General features: G+C 45.6%; 1 protein-coding gene across 3 annotated transcripts in view; it reads left to right on the top strand.

The window, feature by feature from the left end:
* LRRC69 (leucine rich repeat containing 69) overlaps positions 1–12,198 on the top strand; it is a 30,334-nt gene extending 18,136 nt beyond the window's left edge. For 2 of the 3 annotated variants that reach the window (XM_075825996.1, XM_075825997.1), the window contains 3 exons: positions 1,732–1,833; positions 4,837–5,019; positions 11,997–12,198. In XM_075825996.1, the coding sequence (XP_075682111.1) occupies positions 1,732–1,833; positions 4,837–5,019; positions 11,997–12,107 (396 nt within the window). In that variant the 3' untranslated portion in view covers positions 12,108–12,198. Of the gene's footprint in view, positions 1–1,731; positions 1,834–2,260; positions 2,387–4,836; positions 5,020–11,996 lie in introns of those variants that run through there. The other variant, XM_075825998.1, reaches the window with a different exon arrangement.
* Positions 12,199–12,668: the final 470 nt, after the last annotated feature.

Raw genomic sequence — 12,668 nt, 5'->3', positions numbered from 1 at the left:
TGTTAGTTTTACACTGACAGGAAGCCTATTAGGGCCTAATAGGCTTCCGTACATGGCAGACTTGGAGGCCATTGTTAGGACTCCAGCTGCCATAGAAACCATTGGCACCCCAGTGATGGCATCGCAGGGGTTCCAATGCGCAAAAAAACACTTAGATGACCGGGCATCTAAGGGGTTAATTGATCGGAATCGGAGATAGCTCCCGTCCTGACCATTACAGCAGTGTGTCAGCTGTGATATACACCTGACACCCACGGCTGATGACGCAGGCTCAGTTTCTGAGCCCGAGCCATCAACTTGTCATAACCGTACGACAAATTGCGGCAACCCCTTGCCGACCATGACGTACAGATACGACAAATCTTGTCAAGGGGTTAACATTTTTCTTTAAAGCCTAATCTTTGCTCTAGCAAAGTGTTCACATGAATGCATCCATTCAGTTCACAAGGAACCATTAATGAATGTAATGTAGTTCTTACTGCCTTGCTCCAGTCAGACAGCTTGGATACCGGTTCTACCAGAGATGAAAATGGTTATAGTATCCAAAACTTCAGCAGCAAATCGCTGTTAGAAGTCCAGACAATGAGTCATTGTGCTGAAGTGACGTCTGTGGGGATCTGTCTGTTATTGAGCAATAAGTTCACACTTCATACTGTAATTCCTGCACACAATGGTTTAGGACTTTATGTGGTTTGGGTTGGGATCATCTTTCCTATTGAGACAATGATCTGTTGTACGTTATGTCATCATCATCATGACATGCACCAAGTAATAAATGGAATGGGTGGACTGCAGGATCTAGAAAGATTATCAGAATAAGGGCCTGTTGACATCACCGTTCATTTCCGTTCCGGGGTTCCGTCGGAGGTATCCGTCGAGTAAACCCTGCAACGGAAAGTGAAAGCACAGCTTCCGTTTCAGTCACCATTGATCTCAATGGTGACGGAAACATCGCTAATGGTTTTATGTTCGTCACCATTCCGGCAGGTTTCGGGTTTTCAAGTCGACACCGCTATTGATTCCGTCGGAAAACCGGAAACCTGCCGGAATGGTGACAAACGGAAACCATTAGCGATGTTTCCGTCACCATTGAGATCAATGGTGACTGAAACGGAAGCTGTGCTTTCACTTTCATTTTCCGTTGCGGGGTTCACCCGACGGAAACCTTTCGACGGAATTCCGGAACGGAAATGAACGGTGATGTGAACAGGCCCTTAGTGTTATTTAGTTTAGAAAAAAAGATGGCTGATGTGTGACCTAATAAATATGTATAAATATATCAAAAGTCATTACAGAGATCTCTCTCATGAGGAAAGAAGGTTTGTACACCAACATAGAAGGGGATTCTTTACTGTAAGAGCAGTGAGACTATGGAACTCTGCCAGAGGAAGTTGTCATGGTGAATTCACTAAAAGAGGCCTGGTTGCCTTTAAGTGTAATGATATCACAAGTTATAATAACTGGATTACTGTAGATGGGTTGTTGATCTTTGGATTTATTCTGATTGCCAGATTGGAGTCAGGAAGGAATTTTTCCATAACATGAGGAAAGTTGGCTTTTGCCTTTTGGGGGCTTTGCCTTCCTTTGGATCAACATTGCAGAATAATAGGTTAAACTGGATGGACATATGTCATATGGATGGACATATGGACTGTTTTTTTCACCTTACAAACTATGATACTATAATACCATATTTTGTGTGTTACGTTAGTATGTTCACGTATTTTACAGATGCATGAAATGCCTTTACTAGAATTGTACTGTGAAGAAAATCCACTACTTCAAAGGGAACCTGTGTCTGCCATTCAGGATGAGGAAATATTGTCACTGAAGGTAAAAATGCACCTACAATCTACTACATAAAGGGTAACTAAAGGGTAACTAAACATTCAAAAACTTTTGACATGTCAGAAGATTTGATCGTTGTGGTCGGAGCAATGAGACCCCACCGATCGCTAAAATGAAGTGGCAGAAGCGCTTGGGTGAGTGCTGAACCACTTCATTTCGGATCAGCTTTTCTCGGAAAGCCGAGCAATTGGTGTACATGCCCATAGACTGCTGAAGCGGGTAGTTTATGCAGGTGATCCCAAAATAACAGAGTGCTTGAAGTGTAAAACTATCCATACACTAGAGATTTTGGCTGGCCGAAAATGACGATCTAGACTATTTTCTGCCTTTTCGTAACAGGAAGGGGCGAGACAGACGTCAACTCAAAACAAGTCTCTGTGGAAAATTTAATCTGCCCTGTTGGATTTTTTAGGTCATTGTCAGGTGCAGTCTTGTAAAGTCGTTCAATAGAAGCCCAGACGAGGCAACAGATCAGAGCAGATTATGAAGTTGCCATCCAAAACTACAACCTTCACAGACCAACCAGGAACAACAAGTCGTTCAGAAAACGGCTGTCTGAAATCTCTAATTAACTTCTATTGTACGGTTTTAGATAAATGAGCACAAAATGTTATTTAACTTTGTAATGGGTATTACGTGCTCATGTGGTCCCGGAGCTGAGATCTTAAAGTTAGAAACTGCATGGAGGAGCTGTGTATGTTTAGCAGTTTCTTCAGCCAGTCTATAGGCAAGCAGCAAACATTGAAGTCTATGCTAAAGGGGATTTCCAGGAGTTTAAAAAATGACAGTAGGAAATGTGACAATAAAAAAATAATCAATACTCACCTGTTAAATCCCACCCGCTCCAGCACTGACGCTAGGTCTTTGTTTGCTTTGCTGCTGTGACGATGTGCCATACATTCACGTGACCGCTGCAGCCAATCCCTGGCCTCAGCTTGAGGCATTTATTATGGCACGAGACCGCTGAGGCCAGTGATTAGCTGCATCATGTGGATGTGCGTGACATCATCACTACAAGACAAGGAAACGAAGACCAGTACAGACCACCGGAGCATTGGCATTGGAGCGTTGGGAGATTTAAAGGGAACCTGTCACCAGCATTTCACCTATTAAACCAGCAATACCCGGTGGTAGGGGGTGAAAAATATTTTTTATGTAACTTATAATTATCTTCTAAGTAGCTTTGTACCTTTAGTATTCAGTTTTTTAGTGTTCCCGTGCTATATGCTAATGAGCATACGAGTCATATTTTCAGTCGAAAAGAGTCATATCTTCATTCCTCAAGCCTTTCCTCGTTTACCCCGTCTCCTTACTTTTGATTGACTACTCCTCACCTCCCCCAATCAGAGAGAAAACTCTGTGATTGCGCATCGATGTTCTGTTCTGGTGCATGCGCACAACGGGACACCGTAGTGGCATATGCGCAGTAACTAGATATGAGGCCCGGTCGGAGCAGGGAAGGGTATCGGACCATACAAGACAGGCGCATGTGCGCTATCCCACACGAGATTTTGGCATTCAGGGAGTGGCAGTTTTCGGAGGTGGGTGGGCATAAGAAGAGGAACAAACAAGACTGACAGATTATTACCATAAAAGGCTCCAAATGTTTGCAGACCGTTATTTGCGATTGGAGGAGTTTAGGTGAGGGGATAACATTAATGAAGTTTGGTCAGCGAGGGGTGAGTAGAGTTCAAATTGGTAAAGTGCTGGTGACAGGTTCCCTTTAACAGGTGAGTATTTGTTGTTTTTTTTGTACTATTATATTTTCTACTGTCAGGGTAATTTTTTCAACTCCAGGAAAACCCCTTTAATTTGGCCACTGAATTGGCTCAGTCAGTCCTATATTGCAATGATTTTCTGGTGAGTCCCATGAGCAGAGCTTTTACACTTTATTATGTTTTAAGTTTGAGACAAAGATTTACAGTCCGCTCAACCACAGACACTAGATGTTTATTAGGTGATCCATTCCCTGTAGTGGAGGACAGAAGAGACTGCGCTGACTGAATGTAAAAATAGATGGCAAGTTTAGCACATGAACTTCCATAACAATCCTTAAAGGAACACTCCGGGCAAAAAGGATACACTCTTATGCCAAGTGCAGGGCCTGAGGGGTGGTGCATGACACAGGGATTCTCTCATCTGTGTTCTTTGAATCCCTGTGTCATGCACCGGCCCCCACAGGTCCTGCACTAGACATAACACAGTGAATGTGTTTTGACAGTATTTCTTTCACTTTAATATATGTTCCAGCGAGAAGTTTTATCCATCAAATATAAAACGTTTACGATTTTTGTATTATATTTTTAACTGTCTTATCAGTCATGCAACATTGAAGAATTTACCAATTGGATTAGTTTCAAGCTGGAAACAAGTGTCAGATTATTAGACTTTTTGGATTGTATTTCAAAATTGCATGCATTAGACATGACAACAGAGCAATATACATGTGGTCTGAAAATGTACTATTCATCTTTAATAAACATACCTCTACCGCATGGTTCATTACTGATTTCATCGAATTAATCTTTTTGCTACTTATCTGTTCTTTTCCCAAAACCATAAATTATCACCTATTCAAAGGATACATGATAATTTTCTGATCGATGGGGGCCCCACCGCTGGGACCACCACGATTATGGGAACTGGGTTCCTGAACACCCAGATCCTTCTTACTGCACCCCCCGCATGTGCCCGACACTCCATTTAATGTCTCTGAGAATGAATGGGGCAGATGCACGCATGCTCGACCGCTGCTCCTTTCAATGTCCTCCTCACTGCATTCGAGCAGTGAGGAGGAAAAGGGGGTGGGGGTTAGGACCCCTGTTCTCACGATCAGTGGGGGTCCCATCGGTGGGGCCTCCAGCGATCAGAAAATGATTACCTATCATGTGGATTCTGGAAATACCCCTTTAAATTGATTTATTATTTTTTTCTAGAATGTCTGCACTATATTGATGATTTACAATTTGTATTATCATCATCTTCCAGGAAATAACAGCAAGACATATATTAAACCTTCTGCAGAATGGAAGCGCCTTATCATTACGGGAACAAATCAAGTATTATCCGGATGCTAGAAGACTGCTCTCCAGTAGAAATGTTTGTGCCCTGTGTGGAAAGTGGTTTCTAGATATGTGGCTGGAGTGTGTACAGTTTGTGGATGTTAAAAAGGTACTACAACAGATAGTGTATGAATATAGAACTTGTCAAAGTCTGAAAGGTGATACAGGCTAATGGTACAAACCCACATCACGGGTAACTGGAACGTTCCTACCAAAGACGGTAATGAGTTTCTGTCGACAAATCCTATCTATCTATCTATCTATCTATCTATCTATCTATCTATCTATCTATCTATCTATCTATCTATCTATCTATCTATCTATCTATCTATCTATCTATCTATCTATCTATCTATCTATCTATCTATATCTAATCCTATCAAAATCCAATGATAAGAGATGCCAAACAGATTGGACTTGTTGAATATTAACCTGTAACTGTATTTTTTCCTATGTCTCCTCCTAAGATTAGCAGTACCATATCTGCCTGGTAGCCGCTTATCTCTCTGTTTTGAACTAACTTGCATACTTGCCGAAACTGAACAGATGTGTTAATAAGTCATCTGGATCTATTGCTGTTGTCTGAATACCTGATCATTGACGTCTATCTAATGTCTGTGGCCATCTTAATACAGTTTGACACCCTTCATCTGGATTTATAGGTTACAGTCTTTTTGACATACCTGAAACGTCAAGATATTGATGTGTGCAAGAAGGACAACATATTTTAGATATAATATACAGTATGCTTGTGGATTTAAAGTGTAGCTAAACGCTTGACAAACTTCTGACATGTCATAGTGACATGTCAGAAGTTTGGATTGGTGGGGGTCCGAGCAGTGAGACCCCAACCAATCGCTAGAACGAAGCATCTGAAGTGCTCGTGTGAGCGCTCAGTTGCTTCATGTCTGTTAGTTTTGTTCCGGAAAGCCGATGTATTGGAGTACGGGCTCATAGGCTTTCTATTGAGTCCGTAAATTGATACATTTATTTCCGGAAAAAGCCGAACAGACACGAAGTGGCTGAGCGCTCACACTACTTCTCTTTTTTTGATTATTTTAACATATTGTTTACTCTGTAGAAGCCATAACTTTAAAGGGGTTTTCCCATATAGGGCATTTAGGACATATCCACGGAATATGTCATAAATGGCAGATAGATGTGGGTTTCCGCACCTATCTCTAGAACGGGGTCCCCTAAACCCTGTTCTAGATTTTTGCTAGACTGTCTGCCGGCCACTTCCTGATTACCTGGTCGGGAGTTACGAAAACAGCATAACTCGCTGAGCTATGCTGTTTCTGTAACTCCTATAGTAGTGAATGGCAGTGTAATGTCGGGGTAGGGAAACAGACAAGTGAGCCCTAATCTACCCGCCACTCAGTCCCTGCCTACTTGCAACGACCCCCCCTTGGCGACGGGGTACAACTGGGCGACGGTCTCTACACTCAATAGGTGCACGGCAGACAAACAGACAAGGGTACAAAGAAGCCAGGGAAATGGGGAAGTTGCCCACGGGAACACCGTGAGCAACAAGCGAGGTGAACGAGCCGAGTCAAACCAGGAGATGAGCGAGGTACAAAAACGCAGAGCAGAAGAGTGGTCAGAAAAGCCAAGGTCAATCACAAGCAGAGGATCAGTAGTTCAAGAAGCTGCAGCAGGGCCAGGAAACAAACAGAGAAGAATCACAAGCAAAGGAGGAACAGGAAAGGCAGGTATAAATAGACAGAGGGCGGGAGCTAGCGCCGTCTGGCCAGGCTGTGATAGGCTCTCCCACTCCTAAGCCTGCCATCCTGGGTGGTGGAAGATGGAGTCAGTCTCACAGACATAGAAGCAGGTGCAGACTGATTACCTATGGGCGTCGACACAGAAGTTGTGTCTGGCAGATCCTTTACAGTACCCCCCCTTTTATGAAGGGCCACCGGACCCTTTCTAGGTGGACCTGGTTTATTGGGGAAATGAAGGTGGAACCTCCTGAGCAATACCCCAGCGTGAACATCCCGGGCAGGTACCCAAGTCCTCTCCTCAGGCCCGTATCCCCTCCAATGGACCAGGTACTGGAGGGAGCCTTGGACCATCCTGCTGTCCACAATCTTGGCCACCTCGAATTCTACCCCCTCAGGGGTGAGAACAGGGACCGGAGGTTTCCTCGAGGGAGCCAAGGACAGGGAGCAGCGTTTAAGGAGGGAGGCATGAAACACGTCGAGTACTCGAAAAGACGGGGGCAACTCCAGTCGGAAGGAGACAGGGTTAAGGACTTCAATGACCTTGTATGGCCCTATAAACCGGGGAGAAAACTTCTTGGACGGGACTTTAAGGCGCAAATTCTTTGACGATAGCCACACCAGATCCCCGACCACAAACAAGGGGTTAGCAGAACGTCTTCTATCTGCCTGATTTTTTTGTATGCTCTGGGACTCCTCTAGGTTCTTCTGAACCTGGGCCCAGACTGTGCACAGTTCCTGATGAACGACATCTACCTCGGGATTGTTGGAACTACCAGGTGAAACGGAGGAGAACCGTGGATTAAACCCAAAATTACAGAAAAAGGGGGAGACCCCTGACGAGTTACTGACCCGGTTATTAAGGGAAAATTCGGCGAGGGGAATGAATGAGACCCAATCATATTGACAGTCAGAGATAAAACAACTTAAATATTGTTCTAGAGACTGATTAGTCCTCTCAGTTTGGCCATTAGTTTCAGTATGGAAGGCAGAGGAGAAGGACAGATCAATCGCCAACTTTTTACAGAAGGCTCTCCAAAACAATGAAACAAATTGTACCCCTCTGTCAGAAACAATATTGACAGGGACCCCATGGAGACGCAGGATGTGTTTGACAAACAAGGTAGCTAACGTCTTAGCATTGGGTAGTGTCTTGAGGGGCACAAAGTGGCACATCTTACTGAAGCGGTCTACTACAACCCACACCACCGACTTGCCTTGAGATGGAGGCAAATCGGTGATGAAATCCATGGAGATATGGGTCCAAGGTCTCTGGGGAACGGGCAAAAAACATAGTAAGCCCGCTGGTTGGGACATGGGAGTCTTGGACCTAGCACAAACTTCACAAGCGGCGACGTAGGCCTTAACGTCTTTGAGCAACCCAGGCCACCAATAGTTTCTGGCAATGAGGTGCTTGGTACCCAGGATGCCTGGATGGCCAGATAGTGCCGAGTCATGATTTTCCCTAAGTACCCTTAGCCGGGATTGCAGGGGAACAAACAGCTTGTTCTCAGAAAGGTTCCCGGGAGCTGAACATTGATCAGCCGCAATTTCAGAGACTAAATCAGAATCAATAGAGGAAATGATTATACCTGGAGGCAAAACACAAGCAGGATCTTCCTATGAAGGAGGGCTGGCCATGAAGCTACGCGACAGTGCATCAGCCTTAATATTTTTAGATCCAGCCCTATAGGTGACCAAAAAGTTGAATCTGGTAAAAAATAACGCCAATCGAGCTTGTCTCGGGTTTAGCCTCCGGGCAGATTCTAGGAAAAACAGATTCTTGTGGTCGGTAAGGACCGTAAACCTGGTGCCTAGCCCCCTCCAGGAAGTGGCGCCACTCTTCAAATGCCCATTTAATGGCTAAGAGTTCGCGGTTGCCAATATCATAGTTACTCTCAGTGGGCGAAAACTTCCTGGAGAAGTAGGCACAGGGGTGGAGATGGGTGAGGGACCTGGTACCCCGGGACAAGACAGCCCCCACTCCCACCTCGGACGCGTCAACCTCCACGATAAATGGCTCCATTTGGTTGGGCTGAACCAGCACTGGGGCCGAGATAAAGCACTTCTTAAGGACCTCAAAAGCCTGGACAGCCTCAGGAGACCAGTGGAGGAGATCAGCACCTTTGCGAGTGAGATCCGTAAGAGGCTTAGCGATGACCGAGAAGTTAGCAATAAATCTCCTGTAATAATTAGCGAACCCCAGGAAGCACTGTAACGCCTTCAGGGAGGCAGGTTGGACTCATTCTGCCACAGCCTGGACCTTGGCGGGGTCCATGCGGAATTCATGAGGAGTGAGGATTTGACCCAAAAACGGTATCTCCTGCACCCCAAACACACATTTTTCGGTCTTAGCAAACAGTTTGTTTTCCCGAAGGGCCTGGAGCACCTTCCTGACATGCTCAATGTGGGAGGACCAGTCCTTGGAAAACACAAGTATGTCATCAAGGTACACTACAAGAAATACCCCCAGGTAGTCTCTTAAAACCTCATTTATGAAATTCTGGAAGACCGCGGGAGCATTACACAACCCAAAGGGCGTGACGAGGTATTCGAAATGGCCTTCGGGCGTGTTAAACGCAGTCTTCCACTCATCCCTCTCTTTGATGCGGATAAGGTTATAAGCCCCCCGTAGATCAAACTTAGAGAAACATTGGGCCCCCTGAACCTGATTGAAGAGATCAGGAATCAAAGGAAGGGGATACTGGTTCCTTACAGTGACCTTATTCAAGTTTCGGTAATCGATGCACGGCCTAAGACCACCATCCTTCTTCTCTACGAAGAAAAGCCAGCACCTACCGGAGAAGTAGAGGGGCGAATGTAACCCTTGGCCAGGCATTCCTGGATATACTCTCTCATGGCTTCACGTTCGGGACAAGAGAGATTAAATATCCTACCCTTAGGGAGCTTAGCTCCTGGTACCAATTCAATTGCGCAATCATATTCTTTATGAGGTGGTAACACTTCGGAGGCCTCTTTAGAGAAAACATCAGCGAAGTCCTGAACAAATTCCGGTAGAGTGTTCACCTCCTCAGGGAGAGAAATAGAATTAACAGGAAAACTTGACGTCATGCATTCATTCCCCCATTTGGTATGATCCCCAGTATTCCAGTCAAAAGTGGGATTATGCAACTGCAACCAGGGAAAGCCTAAAACCAAATCGGACGATAATCCCTGCATCACCAGTACAGAGCACTGCTCCAAATGCATGGAGCCCACATGGAGTTCAAAAACAGGGGTATGCTGTGTAAAATAACCATTAGCAAGAGGAGTGGAGTCGATACCCACTACCGGGACAGGTTTAGGCAAATCAATCAATGGCATAGCTAGAGACATAGCAAATTCCACAGACATAATATTAGCAGAAGACCCTGAATCCACGAAGGCACTGCCGGTAGCAGACCTACCACCAAAAGAGACCTGAAAGGGAAGCAAGATTTTATTACGTTTCATATTTATGGGAAATACCTGTGCGCCCAAGTGACCTCCCCGATGGTCACTTAGGCACGGAAGTTCTTCCGGCTGCTTATTCTTACGCCTAGGACAGTTGTTCACTTGATGCTTGTCATCCCCACAGTAGAAGCAGAGACCATTCTTCCTGCGGAACTCTCTACACTATTGGGGGGACACGGAGGCCCCGAGTTGCATAGGTACCTCCGAGTCTTCCATGGAAGAACGAAGCAACGGAACCTCGGGAAGCATCATGGGGGAGTCAGAGGAGAAAACACAAACACGTTCAAGTCGTCGTTCCCTGAGACATCGGTCAAGTCGTACCGCTAAAGCCATAACCTGATCTAGGGAGTCAGAAGAGGGATAGCTAACTAGCAGGTCTTTCAGGGCGTTTGACAGACCCAATCTAAACTGGCACCTTAAGGCAGGGTCATTCCACCGAGAAGCTACGCACCACTTCCTAAAGTCAGAACAATACTCCTCAACAGGTCTCTTACCCTGACGTAAGGTCACCAGCTGACTCTCGGCAAAGGCAGTCTTGTCAGTCTCGTCATAAATGAGCCCGAGAGCAGGAAAGAAAAGATCAACGGAGGAAAGTTCAGGGGCATCAGGAGCCAAGGAGAAGGCCCATTCTTGGGGCCTGTCCTGGAGCCGGGACATAATTATACCCACCCGCTGGCTCTCAGAACCAGAGGAGTGGGGCTTTAAGCGAAAATAGAGCCTACAACTCTCCCGAAAGGAGAAAAAAGTCTTCCGGTCCCCTGAGAACCGGTCAGGCAACTTGAGATGGGGTTCAAGAGGTGAGGTGAGGGGCACTGCCAGGGTAGCATCAGGCTGGTTGTCCCTCTGAGCCAGGGCCTGGACCTGTAGGGAGAGGCCCTGCATTTGCTGAGCCAGGGTCTCAAGGGGGTCCATAGTAGTGTCAGGGACCAGGGTAGACTAGGTATATGGGCTTGTGATTATGTAATGTCGGGGTAGGGAAACAGACAAGTGAGTCCTAATCTACCCGCCACTCAGTCCCTGCCTACTTGCAACGACCCGCCCTAGGCGACGGGGTACAACTGGGCGACGGTCCCTACACTCAATAGGTGCACGACAGACAAACAGACAAGGGTACAAAGAAGCCAGGGAAATGGGGAAGTTGCCCACGGGAACACCGTGAGCAACAAGCGAGGTGAACGAGCCAAGTCAAACCAGGAGATGAGCGAGGTACAAAAACGCAGAGCAGAAGAGTGGTCAGAAAAGCCAAGGTCAATCACAAGCAGAGGATCAGTAGTTCAAGAAGCTGCAGTAGGGCCAGGAAACCAACAGAGAAGAATCACAAGCAAAGGAGGAACAGGAAAGGCAGGTATAAATAGACAGAGGGCGGGAGCTAGCTCCGTCTGGCCAGTCTGTGATAGGCTCTCCCACTCCTAAGCCTGCCATCCTGAGTGGTGGAAGATGGAGTCAGTCTCACAGACATAGAAGCAGGTGCCGACTGATTACCTATGGGCGTCGACACAGAAGTTGTGTCTGGCAGATCCTTTACAGGCAGTTACAGAAGCAACGTAGCATGCGAGCTACATAGTTTCCGTAACTACTATTTAGTTCCATGGGAGTTGTGGAAACAGTGTCACTGTTTCCGTAACTCCCAACCATGTAATCAGTAAGTGGCCAAGAGTCAGCGTGCGCACAAAAAGCTAGAACGGGGTTTAGGGGACCCTGTTCTAGAGTTAGGTGTGGACCTGCATCTATCTGACATTTATGACATATCCTGTGGATATGTCATAAATGTCTTTGATGGGAAAACCGATTTAAGTGTACCATAGCAGAAAATACTACAGATCTGTATAATATGTGTCAATTCACAATGCTATGCAAGTAAATACATTATAAGTGTTTAATAAATGTTTACTTTTCTTTTACATATCAACAGAAAATGAAGACCTCAAACAATTTACAGCTGTTGCCAGTGAAGATCTTACTATGTTCATACCAGTGCTTTAACCAGAGACATAGTGATATTTTTGGGGTAGCAGTCCAGTGAGCGGCTTAATGTATTTTTGTGAAACATTTTATTACATTTTATATGATCTAAACAATGTAGAGTATATTCATATAAATATGTTGTTTATTTAGTTGTGTGTCACTGGCAGTATTACTATTTATACGTATGGTATAGTATACACCGATTAGACATAACACTTAAACCACTGACAGGTGAAGTGAATCACATTGATTATCTGGTTACAATGGCGCCTGTCAAGGAGAGGGCTATATTAGGCAGAAAGCGATCAGTCAATTCTTGAAGTTCATGTGTTGGATGCAGGAAAAATGGGAAAGTGTAAGGATCTGAGCGACTGTGACAAGGGACAATTTGTGATGGCAAGGAGCGTAACTAGGAAAGACTGGGCCCCATAGCAAACTTTTGACTGGGGCCCCCCCTCCCCTGGGTGTCACACAACCCCCCCTTGTAGATAGTGCCTTTTTTACAGCTCCCCCTGTAGATAACGCCATACAGTCCCCCCTGTAGATAACGCCATACAGCTCCCCCCCTGTAGATAACGCCATACAGCCCCCCCTGTAGATAACGCCATACAGCCCCCCC

The sequence above is a fragment of the Rhinoderma darwinii genome, chromosome 5 (assembly GCF_050947455.1).
Source record: "Rhinoderma darwinii isolate aRhiDar2 chromosome 5, aRhiDar2.hap1, whole genome shotgun sequence".
Classification (NCBI taxonomy): domain Eukaryota; kingdom Metazoa; phylum Chordata; class Amphibia; order Anura; family Rhinodermatidae; genus Rhinoderma; species Rhinoderma darwinii.
This window is presented reverse-complemented; position numbering and strand designations above follow the sequence as displayed.